The sequence below is a fragment of the Carassius auratus genome, chromosome 20 (assembly GCF_003368295.1).
Source record: "Carassius auratus strain Wakin chromosome 20, ASM336829v1, whole genome shotgun sequence".
In the NCBI taxonomy this organism is placed as follows: Eukaryota; Metazoa; Chordata; class Actinopteri; order Cypriniformes; family Cyprinidae; genus Carassius; species Carassius auratus.
Genome location: NC_039262.1, coordinates 19,985,475 through 20,012,984, shown reverse-complemented (window position 1 = coordinate 20,012,984; position 27,510 = coordinate 19,985,475). Strand labels below are relative to the sequence as shown.

The window sequence follows — 27,510 nt, the reverse complement described above, 5'->3', positions numbered from 1 at the left end:
TACGTAAAGATCATGTTCTATGAAGATATTTTGTAAATTTCCTACTGTAAATATATTAAAACTTTTTTATTAGTAATATGCATTGCTAAGAACTCCATTTGGATACCTTTAAAGGTGATTTTTCTCAATATTTAGATTTTTTGCACCCTCAGATTCAAACATTGTCCGATCCTAACAAACCATATATCTTTCAGATAATCTATAAACCTCAATTTCGAAAAATCGACCCCAATGACTGGTTTTGTGGTCCAGGGTCACAAATGGAAATTTATGATATTTAAGCAAAACAAGAAAAAAAAAAGTATTCTGTTCAAAAGTTTTACATTAATGGGTTACATGTATTAAAACCAAGTATAAATCTAACCAGTTTAATGTTTTTAAGCATTTTACATTTATTCCAAAATAATAACAAAAACATATAAAAACATGTATTCATAGTTTTGTGGATTACTACAGGTGATGGTCATATATTTGAATATCATTAAAAAGTTGATTTATTTAAATAATTCAAAAACCAACCACAGACAATGACTGGCAAAAGTGAAAAGTGAATATTATATTCATTCATTACACACAGACTGATTTATTTCAAATCTTTATTTCTTTTAATTTTGATGATTATAACTGACAACTAAGGAAAATCCCCAATTCAATATCTCAGAAAATTAGAATATTGTGAAAAGGTTCAGTATTGAAGACACCTGGTGTCACACTCTGATCAGCTAATTAACTCAAAACACCTGAAAAGGCCTTTGAATGGTCTCTCAGTTTAGTTCTGTAGGCTACACAATCATGGGGAAGACTACTGACTTGAGAGTTGTCCAAAAGACGACCATTGACACCTTGCACAAGGAGGGCAAGGCACAAAATGTCATTGCAAAAGAGGCTGGCTGTTCTCAGAGCTCTGTGTCCAAGCACATTGATAGAGAGGCAAAGGGAAAAGGAAAAGATGTAGTAGAAAAAAGTGTACAAGCAATAGGGATAACCACACCCTGGAGTGGATTGTGAAACAAAACCAATTCAAAAATGCGGGGGATATCACAAAGAGTGGACTGCAGCTGGAGTCAGTGCTTCAAGAACCACTACACACAGACGTATGCAAGACATGGGTTTCAGCTGTTGCATTCCTTTTGTCAAGCCACTCTTGAACAACAGACAGCATCAGAAGCATCTCACTTCAAAAAGGAATGGACTGCTGTTGAGTTGTCCAAAGTTATGTTCTCTGATGTAAGTAAATCTTGCATTTCCTTTGGAAATCAGGGTCCCAGAGTCTGGAGGAAGAGAGGAGAGGTCAGGTGTAAAGTTTCCACAGTGATGGTTTGGGATGCCATGTCATCTGCTGGTGTTGGTCCACTTTGTTTTCTGAGGTCTGCAGTATACCAGGAAGTTTTAGAGCACTTCATGCTTCCTGCTGCTGACCAACTTTATGGAGATGCAGATTTCATTTTCCAACAGGACTTGGCACCTGCACACCATGCCAAAGCTACCAGTACCTGGTTTAATGACCACGGTAACTGGCCAGCAAAATCGCCTGACCTTAACCCTATGGGTTATTGTGAAGAGTAAGATGCGATATGCAGAAGAGCTGAAGGCCACTATCAGAGCAACCTGGGCTCTCATAACACCTGAGCAGTGCCACAGACTGATCGACTCAATGAGTCCATGCCACGCCGCACTGCTGCAGTAATTCAGACAAAAGGAGCCCAAACTAAGTATTGAGTGCTGTAAATGCTCATACTTTTCATGTTCATACTTTTCAGTTGGGCAAGATATCTAAAAATCCTTTTGTATTGGCCTTAAGTTATATTCAAATATTCTGAGTTACTGAATTTGGGGTTTCCTTAGCTGTCAGTTATAATCATCAAAATTAAAAGAAATAAACATTTGAAATATATCAGTCTGTGTGTAATTAATTTATATAAGTTTAACTTTTTGAATGGAATTCGTGAAATAAACCTTTCGATGATAATCTAATTATATGACCAGCACCTTATGTCCTTATAGAGTCCTCTTCAAAATACTGTCAAAACACTTTGCTGTAGTAATATTTCTGGTTAATGTGTAAACAATATCAGTTCAGTGGAGTCTAGCAATTTTATTTTGAAGTTTGTCCAGTAGCAGGTTGATCATTCGCATCCTTGTTCTCTTCCCTGCCTCACACAGATCAAGTTTACAAAGACAGGAGTCGCTGTGTTCAGAGGACTTTTATTTTGAAGTGTGTGCCGCAGCAGGTTCATCAGTCTCAGCTCTGCCTCTCTCATGCTCACTGACCGATCTGGAGCTTATTAAGGTAACAATAACTTCATCAAATACACTCGAACATGCGCTAGAAGGTTAGAGTACCACCATTTAAAGCCAAATTAAGCATGCACGTGGATGTCACGCGTTAATTTTGATGCATGAGTTTTATTGCATGTCTAATCTATATTGATGATCCGTTATCAGACACACAGGCCATCAATAGACCATCAGATCTTAAAATCATCTGTTCTAAAACACTGCATTCAGATCTTAAAAGCAGCTTTTGGTTGGGTTGCGCATCTGAAGATCGGTGAAATGGAGGTCAGGCGATAAGAGACTTAACACTACAGTAACGTTAATCCCGGACACTCCTGTCACAAACCTGCACGAGACGCTTACGGGGCTATAGTTCTAGTAATATTTGCTTTTATGTGTTGCATTTAAATAAACGCGTATTACCATTATATCTGTTGTTATTGTAATGAAGCAGTTTGACGCCAGAAACGAACAAAATGTTTCAAAGTTTTTTTTATTTATTATTATTTTTTTAATACGCAGTCATCATTATTGGAGAAACCACTGAAGATGACCCTTGACCACAAGTCTGCAGACTCAACCAATCAATCAATCAATCAATCAATTCCTTTCATTCTAAATAAAATGCACATTTTTAAGTAAATTCTGTTAGTGCTCCTGCAACATTTTCTTATGTATTATTCTTGAATATTTAAATGATATGGTTTAATTATTTGAAATATTCATATTTAGAATTTGGATTTTTGGCGGTGTTTAAATTCCAAAATTAAAATGAATCGAGGCTTTGAATTAAACAACATTTGTGACCCTGGAACGCAAAAAAAAGAGATGTATACATCACCTGAAAGCTCAATAAATAAGCTTTCCGTTGATGGAATAATATGACAACATTTGGCCGAGATACAATTATTTGAAAATCTATAATCTGAGAGAGCGAAAACAATAAAATTACGGAGAAAATTGTGTTTAAAGATGTCCAAATTAAGTCCCTAGCAATGCATATAACTAATCAAAAAATTAAGTTTTGATAGGTTCACATTAGGAAATCAACAAAATATCTTAATGAAACTTGATCTTATGTTCCATTGATCCTAATGATTTTTGTCATAAAAGAAAAATAAATCAATAAGTTTGACCCATATTGTAGTCTATTGCCACAAATATACCGCATCTACTTAAGACTGTTTTTTTTGGTCCAAGATCACAAGCCAACACATGTCATATTTTCAGTCCTTTTTCCATGCTATTCCTTCCATTGCGCATAGGTATGTTATTGTCATTTGAATATGATCCACCGCATTGATCCTTATGCATTGATTTGATATAGGATGGCTGAACCGCCTCTGTCATGTGACTGTTTTGTATCTCTGCCTCCGGGTTCAAAAGAGGATTATGTGATATTTGGTAAGAACTCTGACCGGCCGAGAGATGAGGTGCAGGAGGTGGTGTTTTACCCTGCATCCTCACACGCTCCCGGATCTATGGTGGAGGTGAACTGACCTTTTCATTATGTTTCATCAAATGCATAATATTATATACTTTCTATTAAAAAATACGAATTTTTAAATAGAAAGTATATAATCAAAATCTGCCGTTGTGGCCAAACCATAGATGATTTACCGGTGATTCTCTTTTCCATGTAGTGCACATATATTTCCATTCCTCAAGCGGAGCACACTCATGCGGTGGTGCTGAGCAGACCCGCTTGGCTCTGGGGGGCTGAGATGGGGGCTAATGAACATGGGGTGTGTATTGGGAATGAGGCCGTCTGGACCAAGGAGCCTGTGGATCCAGAAGAAGCACTGCTGGGAATGGACCTGGTTCGGTGAGCTTGAAACAAGCAAACCTCTTAATCTTCCTGCTTTCTAGAATTGAAATTGATCAGCTGATGTGTGTTGTGTGTGTTGAGGCTGGGTCTGGAGCGCGGGGACAGCGCACGGGCCGCTCTGAATGTGATCACAGGTCTGCTGGAGCAGCACGGTCAGGGTGGAGCCTGCAGGGAGACCCCCGAACCCTTCAGCTACCATAATACCTTCTTACTCGTGGACCGACAGGAAGCCTGGGTCCTAGAGACTGCTGGGAAACTCTGGGCTGCACAGAAAGTCACAGGTGAGGAAAGATGATTCATGGGCAGTGGTGAATGCGTTTTTTTGTGTGTGTTTCACTCAGGATCTGTCTGAAAAGATCCAAAACGAAGGACATTTATGTTTTATCCTGGTAAACACTTAAAAGTTAATATTACAACAAAAGTTAATAAGTGAATATGGTAAATGATAAATTTGGACTCTTAAAGAAGACACCTAAAAGATTATTGCTCAAGTGGAGGAACAAAAAAGGAAAAATAAAAAATAATAGAAGTTTAAGTTTATTATTGTGGAAAATACACACACAAAAAAAAGTTTTTTAAAATGTTATATAAAATATATTTTACAAAACTTGTTTTTTGTTCACAAAGCAAGTGCCGAAACCTTTTCCAAGTTTCTAAGTCTTGTACTTTGTTTGATAAAGTACATTTAACTTAAAAATTATCATATATAAGATAATTTGAGAAACATCTTATTCTTTTTTTTCATACAATGAAAGTCATTGTTAACCAAAAGAGCTTTGTTACCATCCAATCTTCTAAATGAATCATTGGTTCTAGGGCTGGGACAAACGATTATTTTTTAAACGATTATTCTAGCGATTATTTTTCCGATGCATCGATTAATCTAACGATTAATTTTTCCAGACCGATTCGATTTCGATTATCTCCCCATTAATTGACTACTAATAATTTATACATGTTGATTTACATATCTGAATGAAAAAAAACACAAATTCCTTAACATTGCAATATATGTTTATTGCTCTTAAAATTACAAAATAAAAGACTGACTAAGAATGCATTAGTTTGCACTTGTATAGAGATAGCATTCAATAAAACTTTGAAGCCTTGAAAACACATAGCTTACTGAAACAAGCTTACTGAACACATAGGGCCTAGCTTACTGAAAAAAGTTCTTATTTCAGATGAAAATAACAACAACTTGATGTCTAGCATTCAATAAAAAAGGTCACCCAAAATACTTGTTTGGAGCAATAGAATAAAAAAATAAAAAAAAAAAATAAAAAATTAACAGTGGGAGCCAGCAGCCTGTCATGGAGAAAAAAAATAAAAAATCTCCGAATGCTCCACGTGAAACTTTGGTGTCTCGCCCTTTTACTATCGTGTTTGATGATTTTGATTAATATGCACAAGGGAGAGAGAGAGCAAGAAGTGCTCATGTTGTTTGAAGACTGTGAGTGCGCGCGCAGCCGGGGCTCTCTCTCGTACGCGCCCTGATCACTCACCGATCAAATAAGGCTTTGACAGCCGCCAAAAAATCAATGCAGAAAAACCCCTGGATTGGTTATATAATATTGGACAGAATGTTGATACGGCCATCGCGTATATTCAGCACACATAAGGTAAACATTTTGCAAACGTTTTTTAGAGAAATAAAAATAGGTCGACGAATCGTTGCGCATATTTTGCGTCTACGTATTTTTTGCGTCAACGTCATCGATGACCTCGACGCGTTGTCCCAGCCCTAATTGGTTCACCAGATGTTCAAAAAACGGTTTCATTCAGAATCTAAACAACAATGGGTTGCTCTGAGATGCACAACAGTTCTGCTGTAGCTTTGAAGGTCATATGTTCTATCATGCATAATTGTGCAATACATAATATTGTGTTTCGAATATAACACAATATCAACTTCTTATTTTCTAAACTGCTGTATAAAATCACATTGAAACTTGTGATATTCGGGACAAAATCGACACTTGTGTAATACTCCTCTCCCAGTTCGTGTGACATAGCTTATCGTATTATCATATTTGTCAACAATCAACTATATGAAGTATAAGATGATGTATGGGGGCGGGGCCAGTGCGTTAAAATATTTTAATCATGATCGTTTTTTAATAACTAATCAATTAACAGTTAATTAGTAAACTGACAGCCCAAATAGATGTAATAAAAATTTTAAAACAAAGTGAAGTTAAAACAAAATGTGTAATATTAGAATCTAAATGCATAATTATTTATATGAATGTACTAATATATTTGCTTAGTAATGTTACTTTGTTTTAAAATCAGAAATATTTGTAATTATATATCTACGAACAATAGCTGTATCAGGGTAACACATCTAATGTATTGATATAAGAGTCTTGTATCTAAAAAAAATCCATCTTTAAAAATAAAGCGTAGGTTATTTCTCTATTCAGAGGGAGTCAAGAACATCTCTAACCAGCTGACGATAGGCACAGAGATCTGTGTGGAGCACGCGGAGCTGCGCGCTGTGGCTCAGGCTCAGGGCTGGTGGAGCGGAGAGGGGGACTTCAGCTTCTCTGCTGTCTTCAGCCCGGACGACCCCCCCGCCAGGATGGAGATGGCCAAGAAGCGCTACATGGGCGGCACAGCCCTGCTCCAGCAGCACAACGGTACGTTTGCTTTTAGTCTCAGCCTCAGACGTCTCGCCTGTGGACCGTTGGTTGAACATCTGATGCATATGCCAATAGCATATTGTTAAATTGGGTCAGGGTATAACTGGCAAACTGGGACAGCCATTCAAGTCATTCTAATGGAGGAATAGAGTTACCTTTTTATATGTCCCTCATACATTTAGTTAGTTAGCTAGATATTTCAACAAAGACTGACTTAAACTATGCCAACTCTCACGCATTCACCGTGAGACACAGGTACGCTCTCATGCCACACATCCATTTTCTCACGCACAGAAAAATCGCGAAGCAAAGAGGACACGGAGACCGACAGACTAGACAGAGCGGGTTACTTAAGATATAAAAAAAATCTCAGCTCTCTCTGTTAATGAAGGTTATTATTATTATTTTTTTAATTTGTATGAAATAAATTTAACCCAATATAAAATTTTGTGGGTTGGCGAGGGAGGGGGTGGGTTGAATTTGCTGTACCTGCACCCCTTCTTAAAAAAAGTGATGTTTATATTATTGTTGTTGTTGTTTATATTGTTGTTTATATTGTTATTGTGCATTTAATTTATAAGGCCTACACTTGAATAACAACTGAATGTGTTTTAAGTGTCCCAGTTTTCCAGTAAAGGTGTCCGAGTTTGACAGTAGCGCCTTGAAAAATGTGGTTTGGGGTCATTGTGTGTTTGTGGAAGAGTCATCCATCCTGTGTTTAATGTTTCTTTCTTTTTTATTGTCTATAGTATAGCAGACTTCCTACGCTATTTAGAATAGTATCATATGAGCGGCTAAGACATTTGGATCATAATAAAAAAGTATGCAGAATATAAATTATCAGAAAGTGTCCCACTTTACCAGTATTCACCCTGTGTGAAATATTTAAGGTTCGCGGCATAGAATCTCTAAAATGCGTTCGAGAGTTTTACACTGTTAGTCTGTTAATGGGGCGACATTTCCACATCCCGAAACATGACGATGAACGAAACAAACTGTGATTGTTTGTTTTACGTGTCGCTCAAATGGGCTCATGGGCGGGCCTTCCAGTCCTTCAGTCGTCAGTCTGGAGGTCTGGCTACGCGAGACTAGTTTGCTTTACTCTGCCATCATGACTGAGGAGTAGGGTTGTGTTTACAACAGGGAACTTCATGGTATTTTCAGGTTTCTGAAATGTGTTTTTCAAGAATTCTGGTTGCAGTAAGATGCAGAGTTATATTCTTACTCTTGCTATCCAGAGTGTTGTTATTTTGAAGAGTGGATTTATTCAAATATGTTGAATACTGCCATCTGCTGTTTAGACACTACATGTAGATTTATTGCTTTTTTTATTATTAGTAAAAGTAGGTCAACTAAAACGTTTTTATCATGACTTTTTTTTATTATGACATTATGATTTAACGGTACTTAAAATATTTAGTCATTTTAAATTTCTAATAATTTACTGTAATAATACTACTACTAATAATAATACTACTGTGTTTTGAATGTGTATGTAGTGCTTGTATCGAATCATGTAATTATTTGAGATAACGACTTTGTTTTTCCTGTAGCCCAAAATATTACTACTTATTAAAATCTTGTGTTATAGATTTTTTTTTTGGGGGGGGGATTATAATATATTTCTATTATAATATTCTAATGCATTATAATTATTACAGTATGTGACTTTATACCTTATATATTATTGTAGAGTACAATTATTAAAATTTATTTTTGTGTTATTATTAAAATTAATATAGGGTTGTTTTTCTTTTGGGGTATTCAATGCATGACTTTTTTGCCATTATTTTTTTTATTAAATCCATAATTGCAAAATTACAGATGTTACTCTGACTTGCCAGTTTTAGTTTTCAAAATTTCTAAATCTTTCTGAATATTGGTGAATCGTGAAAGAAAACGTGTCATGATTTCCACAGAGACTGTTTTCAGCATTTATAATACTTATAAATGTTTCTTGAGCAGCAGATCAGCATATCATAATGATTAGAAAGATCATGTGACACTGAAGACTGGATGAATGGTGCTGAAAAGTCAGCTTTGTCATCAAAGGAATAAAATAAATTGTAATATATTACTGTGATCAAATAAATGCAGCCTTGATAAGCACAAGGGACGTGTGTCAAAAACGTAATCTTCCTGACTCCAAACTTTTCAAATGGTCATCTAAGCTATTTGCAATATAGCAGACCTTATATGCCAGTTTATACCTGAAATTATGACATTTGATCATATGTTGTTGTAATGTCTGAAGAAAGTAGTCTATGTAAAATTAACTGTGTCATATGTACCTTCCAACACTTTTTTTTTTTTTTTTTTCCTCTCCACAGGCTCGGTGACGGCTGAGGTGATGATGAGCATCCTGAGGGACAAGGCCAGCGGGATCTGTATGGATTCGGAGGGCTTCTGTACTACAGGCAGCATGGTGTCCATCCTCCCGCGCAACCCAGACATGCCCTGCGTTCACTTCTTCACTGCCACACCTGACCCCTCCAGGTGCGACCCTGAAAGATCAGCTCAGACCTACATTGCCAGAGCACTCGTCACACTTTGATCCTTCTCTTTCAGGTCTGTATTCAAGCCTTTTATCTTCTCGGAGAGCGTGAGGTCCGTCAGCATGGTGATGTCCCCTCAGTACGGCCCAGACGATCCTGTTAGGACACAGCCTCGATTCCAGCACCAGGTGGACCGGAAACACGAGCTGTACAAAGCCCACGAGACGGCACTGACCAGTCCTGTGAGTCTGAGAAAACGGAGAACAAAGGCTTTTTATTGATAAAATGCTTTTTGGTTTGTTTACATATGTTTTGAACATTAATTATAAAGCCTATTGTATCACACTGGATACACGAATTTCTAAAGCCTCTAAATGATTACATTTTATTTGTACATCATGGGCGTAGGTTTGGTCTTAGCTTTGGTGGGGACATGGGGACACCTTTGGCTATATTGCCTTGCTGTAAGCCATATTTTTGCTAAAAAGGGCGAACAAGTGGACATTCTTTTGTAATTATCAAATATTATGCCACTGCAGCCCTCACTGAGATTGACTGACACTAAATCTGCAATATTCCCTGTGTGTGTGTGTGTCAGGATGCTGGAGTCTCTCTACAGGAGACCATGAGATACCTGGAGTCTCAGTGTCTTGAGGAGATCGAGGCCATGCTGAGGGGGGAGATACAGGGCCAGGAACTCGGGGATCTGTTCTTCGACTGCGTGGATGCCGAGATCAAATTCTACCAGTGAAACAGAGTAGGTAAAACAGAGAAATGTCAGCGTATCTCACACATCTGGCCTGTGACTTCCACTGTCTGACATTTCCTGTAACTTGTGGCTGTTTTGCAGTTGTGGTTGTGAATGTCACTAGTGCTTGCTGATCTGCCTGGAGAGAGAGAGAGAGAGAGAGTCCAGAGCGCACAGGTTCCTGTCTGCTCAAATCCTGCTCTCCTAGTCCCCCTGATGCCATGCCAAACTAATTGTGATGTCCATGCCACACTAACTGTAAAAAAAAAAAACACACTAGATGTTCATGTGAGTAGATCACCATAATCATGTGTAATTGTCGCACAGGGCGGTCATAAACGCATCACATTTACCATATTGCTATAGTTTACTAAGGTGTGTATGTACTGTGGGTAGATGTGTGAGAGAAGAGATGTTAGTGAAAAGAGAGGGGCTCAGCTACCAGCCTGACCCTCTGAGGAGAAACATAATAAAATATCAGTGATTAAAATGTCTGGCATCTTTTATTGAAAAATGGCAAGTTCATGCCTCCTCTTGGATGTTTGAAATGGAAGTGGAGGAAAGCACAGAAGACGTCCCAACTGCTTTAACCAGGTTTATGCGTGCAAATAAAATATGTAAGTTGTCCATTTGGTGTTTATTGCAGTTTAGCTTTGTATTGTTATGCTAGTTCTATTCAAGCTACCTTATACATACTAAAATTCATTAAATGACCTGTGGTATTCCATGTGGTAAAAATTAAAAATAACACACAAATCTAGTGTGGTTAATGATGTGGTATTGTGTTGTTGTTTTGGGATGTTTTACCACAGCAGATTTTTTGTACTGTATGTAATATACTGTATCTGTGATATTCTTGTGGTTTTACTGTCATTATCTCTGCAGTAATCATGTAATAATCCTCTGGTCCTTTTGTTATATTTTTATGGTGCTCCTGTTATAATTTTGCAGGTTTTTTATGGTAACACTTAATATGCTATGATGTTCTTGCAAGAAAACCATAGTTTGACTGTCATAAACCTGTGGTTTTACTAGTATACTTGTCATAATTTTAAAAATGTTACACATGCAAAAATGACACACCATAAACATCTGCCATATTCAATTTCAACATTTATTCACCGTGTAACGACATAATCTATGTACCCTACAAACTAGGGTATATGACACAATAAAACAGAGCATGTAATGTAAATTCATAATATTTAAATATTTTAATTTACATATTTAAAGCTGCAGTACGTAACTTTTATCTTGTGTCCACATTAGGAAAAGCACATCTCACTTTTCCTGCAAAATAAAAAAAGGAACGTGGATAATATACGTGAATAAATAAATGACACGTATGAAACAACATCTCTTAACAGGTATTTAACATTTCAAATCCTATTTAATTTCAGATAAACCATTCATGTATTAATGAGAAATATAAATAGTATTATAAATATTCAATATACATTATGATGTATGTGTATATATGAAATATATAAAAAATTCCATATAAACAGTCAAATACAAGTCAGGGAATGATCACCCCTGCTGGCCGGACTAAAACTAGCTCCAGCAGTAAACTACATATTCACAAATGGTCTCCCACCAGTGTACTGACCAGGCTCTGGCTTGCTTAGCTTTAGTGAGGAACCAGACTCTGCTTACTGTAACAAGTAACACTTGTACTTACTGTACTGTAACAGCACCCTTTTGAATGCTAAAGTGATAAATGGGACACCCTACGGTCTCGTGGACTTAACGGACACGTGCATGTGGTGGCCATTGCAAGTCTGTAAGACCGCAAGTGCACATGAAGTGTTCCATTTGGGACAGGGTCTAAGACTTTTGCACCCATTTAAGTCAGGGATTGATCACCCCCTGCTGGCTGGACTTAAACTAACTATAACAGCAAACAATGAGGTCAAATTCATGATAAAGGTGGGGAATTAATGACAACAGAATGCCAGTTTAATGCCTCATTTGAACAACGCTCCTTTTTACAGGTGCCAGCCTGACGCTTTATCACAAGGTTCATTTTTTACATTCTGAAATTCAATTTGTTATATTAAGACTTTTTCACCCATACAAGTAGGAGATGGCTGGAGACTCAGAGGTGAGTATAGAAGATTACTGGGGAATCAGAGGTGAGTATAGGACATCGCTGGAGATTCAGAGGTGAGTATAAGCCATTTCTGGAGACTCAGAGACGAGCATAGGACATTGCTGGAGGCTCAGAGGTGAGTATAAGTCATTGCTGGAGACTCAGAGACAAGTATAAGAGATCGCTGGAGTCTCAGAGGTGAACATAAATGATTGCTGGACATTCAGAGGTGATTATAAGCCATTGCTGGAGACTCAGAGAAAAGTATAGGAGATCACTGGAGCCTGAGACGTGAGTATAAGTCATTGTTATAGACTCAGAGGTGAGTATAGGACATCGCTCGTGTCTCAGAGGTGAGTATAGGACATTGCTGGGGTCTTAGAGACTCCGTGGTTAGTATAGGAGATCGCTGGAGACTCAGAGGTGAGTATAGGACATCGCTGGGGTCTTAGAGACTCTGTGGTTAGTATAGGAGATCGCTGGAGACTCAGAGGTGAGTATAGGACATCGCTGGGGTCTTAGAGACTCTGTGGTTAGTATAGGAGATCGCTGGAGACTCAGAGGTGAGTATAGGACATCGCTGGGGTCTTAGAGACTCTGTGGTTAGTATAGGAGATCGCTGGAGACTCAGAGGTGAGTATAGGAGATCGCTGGAGTCTCAAAGGTTAGTATAGGAGATCATTGGAGACTCAGAGGTGAGTATAGGAGATCACTGGAGTCTGAGACGTGAGTATAAGTCATTGTTATAGACTCAGAAGTGAGTATAGGACATCGCTCGGGTCTCAGAGGTGAGTATAGGACATAGCTGGGGTCTTAGAGACTCCGTGGTTAGTATAGGAGATCGCTGGAGACTCAGAGGTGAGTATAGGAGATCGCTGGAGTCTCAGAGGTTAGTATAGGAGATCATTGGAGACTCAGAGGTGAGTATAGGAGATCGCTGGAGTCTCAGAGGTGAGTATAGGACTTGGAAAGTAAGGAAAATCCCTGGGGTCTTAGAGTCTCAGAGTTGAGTATAGGAGATTGCTGGGGAATTAGAGGTGAGTATAAGCCATTGCTGGAGACTCAGCGACAAGTATAGGAGATCACTGGAGTCTTAGAGGTGAGTATAATTCATTGTTATAGACTCAGAGGTGAGTATAGGACATCGCTCGGGTCTCGGAGGTGAGTATAGGACATCGCTGGGGTCTTAGAGACTCTGTGGTTAGTATAGGAGATCGCTGGAGACTCAGAGGTGAGTATAGGAGATCGCTGGAGTCTCAAAGGTTAGTATAGGAGATTATTGGAGACTCAGAGGTGAGTATAGGAGATCACTGGAGTCTGAGACGTGAGTATAAGTCATTGTTATAGACTCAGAAGTGAGTATAGGACATCGCTCGGGTCTCAGAGGTGAGTATAGGACATAGCTGGGGTCTTAGAGACTCCGTGGTTAGTATAGGAGATCGCTGGAGACTCAGAGGTGAGTATAGGAGATCGCTGGAGTCTCAGAGGTTAGTATAGGAGATCATTGGAGACTCAGAGGTGAGTATAGGAGATCGCTGGAGTCTCAGAGGTGAGTATAGGACTTGGAAAGTAAGGAAAATCCCTGGGGTCTTAGAGTCTCAGAGTTGAGTATAGGAGATTGCTGGGGAATTAGAGGTGAGTATAAGCCATTGCTGGAGACTCAGCGACAAGTATAGGAGATCACTGGAGTCTTAGAGGTGAGTATAATTCATTGTTATAGACTCAGAGGTGAGTATAGGACATCGCTCGGGTCTCGGAGGTGAGTATAGGACATCGCTGGGGTCTTAGAGACTCCGATGTTAGTATAGGAGATCGCTGGAGACTCAGAGGTGAGTATAGGAGATTGCTGGAGTCTCAGAGATGAATATAGGAGATCGCTGGAGTCTCAGAGGTGAGTATAGAAGATTACTGGGTAATCAAAGGTGAGTATAGGACATCGCTGGAGGCTCAGAGGAGAGTATAGGAGATCGCTGGAGTCTCAGAGGTGAGTATAGGACTTGGAGAGTAAAGAAAATTGCTGGGGTCTTGGAGACTCAGAGGTGAGTATAGGAGATCGCTGGAGTCTCAGAGGTGAGTATAGGACTTGGAGAGTAAAGAAAATTTCTGGGGTCTTAGAGACTCAGAGGGGAGTATAGGAGATCGCTGGGGTCTCAGAGACTCAGAGGTTAGTATAGGAGAACGCTGGAGACTCAGAGGTGAGCCGAGGAGATTCCTGCAGACTTAGAGGTGAGTATAAGTCATTGCTGGAGACTCAGAGGTGAGTATAGGACATCGCCGTGGTCTTAGAGACTCAGAGGTTAGTATAGGAGGTCACTGGAGTCTCAGAGGCGAGTATAGGATATCACTGGAGTCTCAGAGGTGAGTATAGGAGATCGCTGGAGACTCAGAGGTGAGTATAGGACTTGGAGAGTAAAGAAAATCGCTGGAGACTTGAAGCATGAAGGTGATCGCTGGAGACTTGAGGAAGGAAGGTATTAGAGATCCCTTGAGACTCAGAGGTTAGTATAGGAGATCAGTGGAGACTTGAAGGAGAGTATTAGAGATCACTGGAGACTCCGAGGTTGGTATAGGACATCAGTGGAGACTTGAAGGAGAGTATTAGAGATCACTGGAGCCTCAGAGGTTAGTATAGGAGATCAGTGGAGACTTGAAGGAGAGTATTAGAGATCACTGGAGCCTCAGAGGTTAGTATAGGAGATCAGTGGAGACTTGAAGGAGAGTATTAGAGATCACTGGAGACTCCGAGGTTAGTATAGGAGATCAGTGGAGACTTGAAGGAGAGTATTAGAGATCACTGGAGCCTCAGAGGTTAGTATAGGAGATCAGTGGAATCTTGAAGGAGAGTACAGGAAATCTCTGGAGACACATAAGTGAGTATAGGTGATCAGTGGAGACTTGGAATGAAACAGGTAAGACTTTGATGAAGGTAAAAACCGACAGACCTGTACTGCATTAGTGGAAAGTCGTTCTAGCGATTAATGCTGAGAAAAGACTTGACTGAACTAGGAAGGGCACATCCTCACTTAGGATGCTTCCTAATATAAATTGGTGCATATTTTAAGCACAAACGCCCAGTAATCACCTTCTGTCGGAAATTACATATAAATTTGTGTTATATTGCGGTCTCAGCAGTGTATTTTAGTCTAGAATTCAGTGAAACACTCTGCAGTAGCGTCCTCCTGCCAGTGAGTGGCGCTGTGACAAACATACTCCTCCCGCTCTCTCTCTCTCTCTCTCTCTCTCTCTCTCTCTCTCTCTCTCTCTCTCTCTCTCTCTCTCTCTCTCTCTCTCACACTCTCTCTCACACTCTCTCTCTCACTCACACACACACACACACACACACACACCCAACCGCCGCAAACATGGCAGACGAGCTGACGGATGTTGTTGACATCGAGGGAGATGAATGTGATGAAAGAGTCGGGTAGGAGATTATTCCTTAATTTCCCGCTGTCTGGGAAATATTATGCACTTCTGCTTTGATTCATTTCAGTTCATGGATGAGCAGAAGTGAGACAAGCAATAGAAAAACGACCGACATGATTCATAGGAATATATGAACCGAGTTTGATATACTGTAACAGTGGAGCTTCAGTTAATTGCTAACAAGACATTAAAGTTAATAATGTAAACTAACATGTGGAACGTTGTATTCATTTTTTAATATTGTGTTGACGATGTAAATCCAGTAATTTTCGCACGGATCCTGGAAACGGTTTACATAATGTTATGTTTGTTTACATAAAGTTTATAATAACGAGTAAATAATAGCTGCTTGCAATTAACTCTATATCAAAGGCCTAGTGCATGTCGTTAATTAATATTACTCAGTACTTAAATATACAGTTACACTTTTATCAAGGACACTGTAAAATAAACCGAAAATCACTAACTTACAGGGATTACAAATGTAGATATGTTACATTATCAGAAGTGCATCCAAGCACAGCAGTCCCACATGAAGATTAACACACATTTTGTAAAGAATCAAACAAAAATATGGGCTTTAATCTATGGCTTTAATCATCTGTAATCAAGTACTCCATAGTTGTCTTTTGTAAATTAATTGCTGTAATACTTCTATATTAAATATCTTAATTTTTTTTGTCTGCTCTCTTAAAAGGGACCTGAACAGTGCTGAGATTCTCCAGGATCAATATTTACAGTCTGCTTGGAAGACAAACAGCAGTATACTGGTAAAGTACAATGGATTTTAAGGGTTAGCTTATCCTTAAATGATAACTGACACTATGTGTAAAGATAAGGGGTGTCCCCGACTAAGGATTTTCATAGTTGAATCAGAATTTTCGAATCTTGCTGATATTTGATTGATAGTCGAATTATATGTTTTTGGGATGGGGCAAAATACATTATTAAGAGTCAAGTCAGACATTCGACAGTGATTATTACATTAACACACAGGAGAAATGTGTAACGGATGCCATTTCTGGTAAATAATGTTTTTGAATACAAGATAGTTAACATTAAACGTCAGTGAAAACCCAAGAATTCACAAATCCTTTTACAATAGTGCGCTAATTTTAATGTTGTATAACTATATGACAGTAGGTATTAATGTTCTGCATCTCTGTTTAGAGCTGTGCGCACTGATAAATAAATGGTATTTCACTCATTATTAAGCTCATAGAATACACTTCATTATTTATACAACATAGCGCTAATATTACGACTTATATGCTACCAGCAACTAAACTCTGTTTTAATATAATAGTGTTCTCATTATAATTGTTATGTATATTACAGTCCCAGACTCCCTCCCAGTCATAGTCCATAATATTCTGCATTGTTGTTTGTCCTTTTCAGATTCTTATTTACAGCATTATTTTAATGGACTGTGTATGAACTTATTGGGAGAAAACCAGTAGTTCTATGTGAAATCAGATGTTTGAGCGTCCCAATATAGCCAAAATGGCGTGATCATACCACCCGGTGAATATTCAACTGTGAGACTGGTAGTCGATTCAGGCTCCTCCTATCGAATCTTCGACTGTTCGGGGTCACCCCTAGTAAAGATACTCTGAAAATGGATATAACATGTTGTTTTTATTGTGTGTGTTCAGCCGTGGACGCTGGACAGCTCCATCAGCGATGAGAACAGAGAGGCCATCGAGAGCATGCTGCTGGAGGAACAGTATCCTTCACTCTTCTCACGTCACTCTGATCAATTATTATTTTCTTCATCTTTGGTTTTCACATCCCATAATGCACAATGGATGTGATCATTCATCAACAGCATTGCTTTTCTTAAAAGAAAAGGTATTATTTTGCCAGTAAAAAGGCACCAAAGGTGGCATGGACCAATGAAAAGACTAAAGTAAAAAAGTGAGCTTCCTTCTTTTATTCCTTTATGTTCATGAATATGTAAACAACTACATAACTGTTCAAAAGCTTGATGTATGTAAGATCTTTTTAAATACTATCAATCCAGCAAGAACACACAAAGATGATTGTAAAGACTTTACAATTGTTACAGATGTTTTCTTTGTGAAAATTCAGCTTTGCTTGTCACAGGAATAAATTACAAAATAATATGAATTAAAATGTAAAAGTATTATTTTAATTCTAATAATACTACACAATATGTCTGTTTTGCATCAAATAGTTTTATTTAATTTAATTTTGAACATAAGAGGCTTCTTTAAAAAAAACTAATAATAATTAAATAAATCTTACAGACCCCTAACTTTTCAATGTTTGTGTATGTGTATGTGTGTGTGTGTATATATATATATATATATATATATATATATATATATATATATATATATAGTAATTAATTCAGAACATCTTTGTAGGGCATTGGTGAAGAGTTCTGGAGCTCAGACTCGTTGGGTTGAAGAGGAGAAAGATCTCTTTGAGAAAGGACTGGTATGTTTTCTGAACACATAGAAAACAGCGCTCTCTCTCATTTATGGAGTTAAATGTTATTTTTTTAATATGGTTTCTAGGCTCAGTTTGGCCACAGGTGGACGAAGATCGCCAAACTAATCGGCACTAGGACAGTTCTGCAGGTGAAGAGCTACGCTAGGCAATACTTCAAAAATAAGGTATGTATTTAGCCCATTTCCACATCACCATACGCTTTTGGTACAGATGTTTGTAGTGCTTTAATTAATTAATATATAAGTGAATAATTATAAATAAAGACATACAAGGTGGTATTTTTTTAATCAAAATAAATAAATATTTATTGTATTACGTTTGTGTGTTTGTTTATTTAATTTTTAAATAAATAATAAAAATATATCGCCACCCCTTCATTTGTTCATAATTTTTGGGGGTTACTAATGAACAGTTGACTACATGAACTAATTTTGCATGTTATGATATTTTCGATCGTAATTATAATATATATTTTAAGATACTTATTGTGGGTCTACCATTATTGCCTTCCTGTCACATGACAATAAAATGACTTCCTTCACGTTGGTTGTTCCATTGTGACTTGACTGATTTGACTAAATTTGACAAAAACCATAAATTCGTGTTTTAGTAATAAATAATAAGTTACATAGTAAAAAAAGGAATAGTACTAATAAAAAATTACAATAGCATTCTTAAGTTCAGGGTTGGTAATAATTTTTTTTTTTAAATGTTTGTGGATGAAATCTCTTCTGCTCACTGAACTTGCTGAATATACATTAATATTGAGAAAAAGTATTACAATTTAAACCGTTTCCTGTTTCAATATATTTCAAAGTGTCTGCGATTACAATTTTGAAAGATTTTTAGCATCTGTTATTCCAGACTTTAGAGTCACATGATTCTTCAGAAATCACTCTTATATGCAAATTTTCTGCTCCAAAAAAAAAGATTCTTATCAGTGTTATATTATAATAATTTTTGACAACTACTTTATAAAATCAAATCTGCCTGACCCGATACTATTGAGCAGAATAGCAGTTTAATAATATTTCCTGTTTTTCAACAAGCCTGATCAAAAATATCAATATGAATTCCTTCAGAAATATAAAACATGTTGATACCACATTGTATGTAGAAAATGTATTCTTAATATTTTTTTGAACATTGTATTCAAATAAAATGATCTTCTTTCAGTAAGCATCCTTTTATCAGTGGTACAAGTAGTAATTTTTTCCCCCGTGTCTGAACTTTAGTGTAAAACAGACATACCTGTCAAAGTGCCCTCCTCTAATGTGACCTCAGACACCACGATGGTCTCCTCGATCCAGCCTGACGTCTCAGCCCTGACCAATGCTGTGCGCATCGAGCAACTCTCTGATGATGAAGATGTTGACATCACTGATGACTTCAGTGACGATGGGCTTCAGTCAGAAAACCAGCCAGAGCCCCCAGACTCCCCAGAGTGCAACCACAAACAAGAACTCGGTCCACTGCCACCTCCATCAGACGTACTGTCAGAATCAGGAGGCACAGCTGAAGATGGACCCACTGATCCAAGCACAAATGGAAACGCTGCCATTATTCCTCATAATGGGATTGATTCGGAACCTGAGGAGGAAAGTGGGACGCGCTTCTCTAAATCAGGCAGCCCAAGCAAACACAGCCCGTCTGGGGAGGAGAGCATTGAGAGAGCAGGTACACCCCAGCACTTCATTTAATCGCTCTAACTGTAGCAGACCATTACGTGTTAATGTATTCTTGTGCTCCAGAGAAGACTGGATCATGTGGAAGTCCTGAGGAGGAGGTGGAGGAAGACCAGGAGCAGGAGGAGGAGCTCAGAGCTCCTGATCAGGAGGTTGTACTGGACCTAAACACCATCACAGAGGAGGAGAAGCAAGCCATGCCTGAATTCTTCGAGGGACGTCCATCAAAAACACCAGAGAGATATCTAAAAATCCGCAATTACATCCTGGACCAATGGTGAGATGTTGTTCTGTGCACTTCTGAGGAACATTTTCAAGTTATAGTCATAGTACATATACTGAAAATAGTGTTTAAAAAGAAAAATAATTTTTATATTTTTAAAACTACATATTATGGTTTAAATATTTATATATGAATGTAAAAATACTATTTTTTACACTTTTTAATTATATATATATATATATATATATATATATATATATATATATATATATTTCAGAACAGTTGTGCTTGCTGCTTAAAATATTTATAGAAACTGATTTTATTTTTTCAGGATCCTTTGATGAATACAATAAAATAAAATAAAAATACTGTAATTTTTCATAAATGTAGAGCATCCTTGCTGAATGAAAGTTCCAATTCCTTTCAAAAGAAAAATCTTACTGACCATAAACTTTTGAACAGTAATGTATACTTTAAAAACTTGATCTTCTCTTGAAAACTTCTGGAAAAAATGACCTTCTCTCATGTCTCTTCAGGGGAAGAAGTAAACCCAAGTACCTTAACAAGACATCAGTGCGTCCAGGCTTGAAGAATTGTGGGGATGTGAACTGCATCGGTCGGATACACACCTACCTGGAGCTCATCGGAGCTATTAACTTCAACTGTGGTAATGCTTACTGCTCAGTCAGTTTTATGTACTCCGTTTTCATGAGTACAGTTTCCCTCCCTAAACTCTCTTTCTTTCTCCCCTCCTCTGCAGATCAGGCCATCTATAACCGTCCACAGCTGGTTGATCGATCTCGGCTAAAAGAAAACAAAGACAGTCTGGAGGCGTATCATCTCGCCCAGAGACTGCAGTCTATGGTGCTCACTGTTACTGTTCTCATCATCATTATCTGTGGATGTTTATCCATTACAACTGTTTTCATTTATCTGCTCATTTAATGATTCTTCTAATGTATTTGGTGGTATGTGTGTGTGTGTGTTTGCAGCGCACAAGGAAGCGGCGCATTCGGGACCTGTGGGGGAATTGGTGTGATGTTAAAGAACTAGAGGGTCAGACGTATGAGGTATTGAATCAAAATCTGCAGTTCTTCTTAGAACTGAAATATAATCTACAGAGAACTACTCCAGGACCTGACCTGATACATTTTTTTTTAAATGCTATAGTAATGTATGTATTTTCAATGCTTTTTCTTTTTAAGAAAATACTTTTTGTTTGTGCTTTCTTATCATTGAGCCCTGATTTGTTTTTGGATTTTTGTCATCCAGCATCTGAGCGCAGAGGAGCTGGCCATCAGAAGAGAGGAAATGAAGAAGAAAGGACCTAAACCATCTAAACTCCCCAAACAGAGAGGGTAAACACATGCTCACTAACAAAACTGAAACCTTTATCATTAATAGCTAATTGTTTGTTTAATGTCACCATCTTGAATTAATTGCATCACTTTGTCGTCTGCAGCTCTCTGTTTGATCCATTCCAGCTCATTCCATGCAAAGCTTTTGGAGAGGAAACAGAGGTAATTTTTTTTTTTTTTTTTTATAACGTCTTTGATCAGTATTTTACTGCATAAAAATGTGAAAAAAGTACAATTAATAAAAAAATATATATGCCGTATTTTCCGGACTATAAGTCACACTTTTTTTCATAGTTTGGCTGGTCCTGCGACTTATTTATCAAAATTAATTTGACATGAACCAAGAGAAATTAACCAAGAGAAAACATTACCATCTACAGCCGCGAGAGGGCGCTCTGTGCTGCTCAGTGCTACTGTAGTCTACACTGAACACATAGAGCGCCCTCTCGCGGCTGGAGACGGTAATGTTTTCTCTTGGTTCTTGGTTCTAAACTAAGGCTGGGATAAATGATTATTTTTTAAACGATTAATCTAGCGATTATTTTTTCGATGCTTCGATTAATCTAACGATTCATTTTTTCAGACCGATTCGATTTCAATTATCTCCCCATTAATTGCCTACTAACAATTTATACATGTTGATTTACATATCTGAATGAAAAAAACATGAATACCTTAACATTGCAATATATGTTTATTGCTCTTAAAATTACAAAATAAAAGACTGACTAAGAATGCATTAGTTTGCACTTGTATAGAGATAGCATTCAATAAAACCTTGAAGCCTTGAAAACACATAGCTTACTGAAACAAGCTTACTGAACACATAGCGCATAGTTTACTGAAAAAAGTTATTCTTTCAGATGAAAATAACACCAACTTGATGTATAGCATTTAATAAAAAAGGTCATTCAAAATACTTGTTTAGAGCAATTGAAAGAATACAGTAACCAGTGTAAACTTGAGGGCTTTAAGCTAATACAGAGAGTGCTTTCACAAAAAATAAATAAATAAAAATTAACAGTGGGAGCCAGCAGCCTGTCATGGAGAGAAAAAAAATCTCTGAATGCTCCACGTGAAACTTTGCTATTCCGCCCTTTTTCTGTCGTGTCTAATGAGTTTGGTTAATATGCATGAGGGAGAGAAAGAGAGAGGGAGAGAGAGAGAGCAAGACAGCGCTCATGTACTTTGAAGACTGTGAGTGCGCGAGCGCACGTGAAACTTTGGTGTTTCGCCCTTTTTGTATCGTGTTTAATGATTTTGATCAATATGCACAAGGGAGAGAGAGAGCAAGTGTTGTTTGAAGACTGTGAGTGCGCGCGCAGCCGGGGCTCTCTCTTGTACGTGCCCTGTCAGGCAAGCAGTCATTCTATTCTACATCACTCACCGATCAAATAAGGCTTTGACAGCCGGCAAAAAAAAGATCAATGCAGAAAAACCCCTGGATTGGTTATATAACGTTGGACAGAATGTTGATCCGGCCATCGCGTATATTCAGCGCACATAAGGTAAACGGTTTGCAAGCGTTTTTTTGAGAAATAAAAACAGGTCGACGAATCGATGCGCATATTTTGCGTCGACGTATTTTTTGCATCGACGTCATCAATGACCTTGACGCGTTGTCCCAGCCCTAATATATATATATATATATATATATATATATATATATATATATATATATATATATATATATATATATATATATATATATATATATATATATATATAAATAAAACATGATTAATCATGCCCCCTCACCTTAAAGACTGGGATACAGATTTTCAAACACTAGCCATCATACACACTTGATGACTTTGTATGTGGTTGCTGATTAAAAACAGGGCATCATCAGATGGCTGGCTATGACTAAAGGCAGCTAGTGTTGACTTCTCTAGATTAAAAATCTGGGTAAAAGTCAATTCAAGCGTGAAGTGCCACCTAAATGCTTGGTACTAGTGTAATTCCTCTTCATAATTTGTTCATCAGGGTTATTATAGTTAACTAAAAAAAAAAATGTAGTTGACAATTTATTTAAACTTTCTAATTTTCATTTAGTTTCATTTGATGTAGAGATGGGACATTTGACGTTCTGAGGCTCTGAAGCTTGTTTTACTCGATTGAAGCAGACTGGTTTGAAAGTTGTATATCAAACCTCCATGATCATGTGACCGATGACGTTTGAGGCTTCAGACGTCACAATAAACACCTAAAGCGGGGCAACTGATTCAAATCTTCGGCGCGTTGTAAGGAGACGTGAAATGCTTGGTGTTTCCTCCCTGCTTCATTGTAACATAATAACACTTTCATGTGTGGACAATGATTCTCAGAATGAAGGCACAGGTGCCATTGCTTAGTATTGCTTTTGTGTTGAAACTGGAATCAACAAGATGTGTGAATCATTTGAAAGCGACTGCTATAATTGCAGCCGTCCACGAGATGTCACTGGTAGTGTCTTTGAGGCTTCGAAGCTTTTTTCAGTACAATCAGGAAAAACCTCTAAAGCCTAATAAGGCTCTATCTGCGTTATCTCTAATTTGATGAAGTAAAAAAACTAAAACAGTTTATATATATATATATATATATATATATATATATATATATATATATATATATATATATATATATATATATATATAAAACAAATTCCTAAAACTTTAATTATCTTTAAAATGAAAATGGATAAAGCTAAACTAATTCAAAATATAGTATCTCATTCTCAGTCATAACTAGGGTGACCATATGTGCCATTTTTACAGGTCCCATCTTCGATATTGTTTAAAATATCCAGGTTTTGTCTGTCTGCATTTACATCCACAAGAGCTCCACCTTGTGCTTCCGTATCGCTCTCGTGGTTCTTTGATGTCACACAATGATCGATCTACACAGTGCTGCTATAAGCCAAACGAACACACTAATATGATACGCATATTTGCATCACTTCTCTGTAGAACCCACCTTCTTAATCATGCACAGTGCTTGCACGTTATTATTGGTCAAACTACTTTTTGATCATTACCTTGAACGAAAACGAAACCAAAACCTGAACATTTTAGGCAATATAGAATTCTGTTGAATTCTGTTACGTCTCGTTTCAGGAACCATACAAAGTGATTGTTTTTGCTGAGGCTCTTGTTGTCATGGATATAGTAAGTATGACAGAGTGTTGCTTTCCACATTTGCATTTTTCCTTCATTCCTCAGTATTATGTTGTACTAATAATTGAATCATTTCTCAGCATGCTCATGTATCCATGGGAGAGGTGATTGGCCTTTTAGGAGGAACATATGAAGAGGAAGAGAAGGTGTTAAAGGTCAGTTAATTCATTTATTCTTTCAACAGAGACTGAATGAGTTCAGTCAGTTTAGGATCACTGTGACATAAATGCCTGTTGAGTTGTTTGTAATGTTTGCTGCTGTTTGTGCAGATCTGTGCAGCAGAGCCATGTAACAGCTTGAGCACAGGTCTGCAGTGTGAGATGGACCCTGTCTCTCAGACTCAGGCCTCAGAGCTGCTCGGGGTCAAAGGTCACAGTGTGGTGGGATGGTACCACTCTCATCCAGCCTTCGACCCCAACCCCTCCCTCAGAGACATTGACACTCAGGCTAAATACCAGGTAATGCATGACTGTATTGTATTGTAGTTGGTTGTTTTTTGTTAGGTGTCACATCCTCTCTATCCGTTTCTATGGCAGAGTTATTTCTCTCGAGGGGGTGCGCCGTTCATCGGGATGATTGTCAGCCCGTATAACTCAAGTAACCCGTCTCCCCTGTCTCAGACCACCTGTCTGCTGGTCCAGGAGGAGACCGGACCCTCTGGACCTCAGAGTATGTTACAGCAGCACCTAGTGTAAATAATAAAACAGGCCCAGCTACAGCTGAACTTGAATCCATTTGTGGTTTGTGTTTCAGGGTTTCCATACCGATTTAACATCCAGTATTCACCTGGGCTTCCTGACTGGTCAGAAGTGATGAGAAGAGCAGAATGGGTGGTGTTCAAGTACAGGATGTCTCACGGGTGAGCTGTGTGTTTTTGACTGTAAGAGGGAAGCAAGAATACATGAACATATTACAAAGTTACAAAACACTGCACATTATTCACATTTCCATTTACTAGCCCAGACATTATAGTAATATTAAATAAACAATACTTATTATTCAGAATATTTGAATGTAGAGTATTTCTAACATTGTTTATTAGTATTTGTATTAGTACCGTATTTTCCGGACTATAAGTCGCATTTTTTTTTATAGTTTGGCTGGTCCTGCGACTTATAGTCAGGTGCGACTTATTTATCAAAATTAATTTGACATGAACCAAGAGAAATTAAAAGAGAGAAAACATTACAATCTACAGCCACGAGAGGGCGCTCTATGCTGCTCAGTGCTCCTGGAACACATAGAGCGCCCTCTCGCGGCTGGGGACGCTAATGTTTTCTCTTGGTTCTAAATAAATGCGACTTATAGTCCTGTGCGACTTATATATGTTTTTTTCCTTATCATGACGTATTTTTGGACTGATGTGACTTATACTCAGGTGCGACTTATAGTCCGAAAAATACGGTAATTATTTTACATAACTTTCAGCCTTAATAAAGCTTGCTACTATTCAGAGAAATAAAAGACCAAATAGCATTCAAAAGTTTGGAGTCAGTAAGATTACACTTTGTTTTTTGTTTTTTTGAGAGACATAAAAAAATAATTTGATTCTGCAAGGATACATTAATTTGATCAAAAGTGACAGTAAAGACATTTATATTGTAATAAATTATTTCTATTTCAAGTAAATGCTGTTCTTTTCAACTTAATTTATAATTTAAATTAATGCAATAATCCTAATAAAGTACAACAAAAATATTTAGCAACTGTTTTCAACATTGGAAATAGTAAGAAATCATCATCCTGATAAGCAAATTAGAATGGTTTCTCAGGGATCATGTGACACTGTAGACTAGAGTAATGATCACAGGAAGAATAGATTGTATTTGAAAATGTATTAAAATTTTGAAGTCAAAATTTTTAATCATAATGTTTCTCTATGCTTTATGCTTTAAAATTCATTATTAATTTTTACAGTGAAGAAAACTGACCATGTTAAAAACATCATCCATCAGTGCTGTGCTATTTCTATAAATATTTGGTAATATTTCTCTCCTCTGTCAGGAGTGTACCAATGGACAGGCTCTTCCGCAGACACTCTTCTCTGACTTGCCTGGAAAAGGTAATTCGTCGGAAATTTGATATTCAGTGTTTTCTTTGAGGTAACTGGTAGGATGCAGGATATCCGCAAAAACTAATTCTAATGGTTCACGGTGAATTTATTTGCATTTATTTGACATCTTAGTCGAATGAGTTCTGCTAAATAATTACATTTATAAAATTATAAATTGTATTCATTATAATTAACTATTATTTGTTTCATCTGTTTGTAGATGCTTACATCAATCCGGAAGACTTTGGAGCAGGTCTCAGAGATTGACATAGAGACTTTCCTGGTACAGATAGAAACCTTGTTTAATACACATTTTGTCCCTGAGACCGTCTCTTCCTCCTCTCATCTTCATGAAACAGTAACACAGCCTCAGTTACTGTCATTCATCTCCTCTGAACTAATCAACAGCAGCGATGCCACGGATGAGATGTGTGTTACGCAGTCTGACAGCCCAGATGAACTGTACGCTACAAGACCTGTCAGCCATGTTAAAAGCTGTGAAGATATCAGCCCTGTGTAAATACTTCTACTGCGGAGGACATATGCATCATTCATACATTGTACAAAATTGCGTAACATTGCACTCAGGTAGATTTTAATTATATAAAAATCTAGTTTTCATAAAAATCTAGTTTTCATAAAAGTCGAGTTTAAACAAAAAAAAAGTAACACTTAATACATGTTGTACACTATAGTTTGATGACATTTTTTAATTCCGTTTGATCGCAGTGTTCAAGAAAGTGTTTGTTTACTGTTTATAAATAAACGTATTCTGAAAAAGATTAACTGAAATTGGAGTAACACAATTTGAGTAAAAATGAAATGATAACTGACAAAAGCTGTCCTTTTTACTGTTAAAGTTTGATCATGTTAGCACTGAAAAATATCAACTGCAAATAAACACAGATATACATTTGGGGTTTTACACAAGATGTTGTTAAAATCTGAACAGACACATTGAAGTGCAGAATTAACGAAGCAACGTATTGCGTATTCTCTACTGAAAGCGAGTATAAAGATTGAAAGGTTTAATGGAAGTTACTGTAG

At 37.5% G+C, this 27,510-nt stretch overlaps 2 protein-coding genes across 4 annotated transcripts; both read left to right on the top strand.

The window, feature by feature from the left end:
- The first annotated feature begins 2,183 nt into the window (after nt 1–2,183).
- Nucleotides 2,184–11,098, top strand: LOC113121134 (secernin-2). Of its 3 annotated transcripts, none has more exons than XM_026291380.1 (8): nt 2,184–2,290; nt 3,605–3,767; nt 3,921–4,102; nt 4,187–4,386; nt 6,532–6,747; nt 9,081–9,246; nt 9,319–9,487; nt 9,844–9,996. In XM_026291380.1, the coding sequence occupies exons 2-8, from the start codon at nt 3,606–3,608 to the stop codon at nt 9,994–9,996; spliced, it is 1,248 nt and encodes a 415-aa protein (XP_026147165.1). In that variant the 5' UTR covers nt 2,184–2,290; nt 3,605. The 3 variants fall into 3 exon arrangements, with proteins under 3 accessions (XP_026147165.1, XP_026147166.1, XP_026147164.1); XM_026291381.1 differs by lacking the exon at nt 2,184–2,290 and adding an exon at nt 10,096–11,098 and having other exon boundaries at nt 3,606–3,767; nt 9,844–10,002; XM_026291379.1 differs by lacking the exon at nt 2,184–2,290 and adding an exon at nt 10,096–11,098 and having other exon boundaries at nt 3,606–3,767; nt 9,844–10,006.
- Nucleotides 11,099–15,366: 4,268 nt separating this feature from the next.
- On the top strand, nt 15,367–27,388 carry LOC113121132 (histone H2A deubiquitinase MYSM1-like). The gene is made up of 20 exons (XM_026291375.1): nt 15,367–15,509; nt 16,209–16,281; nt 17,167–17,237; nt 17,363–17,428; nt 17,902–17,974; nt 18,055–18,153; nt 19,225–19,666; nt 19,741–19,951; nt 20,434–20,564; nt 20,658–20,761; nt 20,890–20,967; nt 21,170–21,255; nt 21,360–21,417; nt 24,351–24,401; nt 24,491–24,565; nt 24,680–24,868; nt 24,947–25,079; nt 25,164–25,269; nt 26,415–26,472; nt 26,684–27,388. The coding sequence occupies exons 1-20, from the start codon at nt 15,448–15,450 to the stop codon at nt 26,981–26,983; spliced, it is 2,466 nt and encodes an 821-aa protein (XP_026147160.1). The 5' UTR covers nt 15,367–15,447; the 3' UTR covers nt 26,984–27,388.
- The last annotated feature ends 122 nt before the right edge of the window (nt 27,389–27,510 follow it).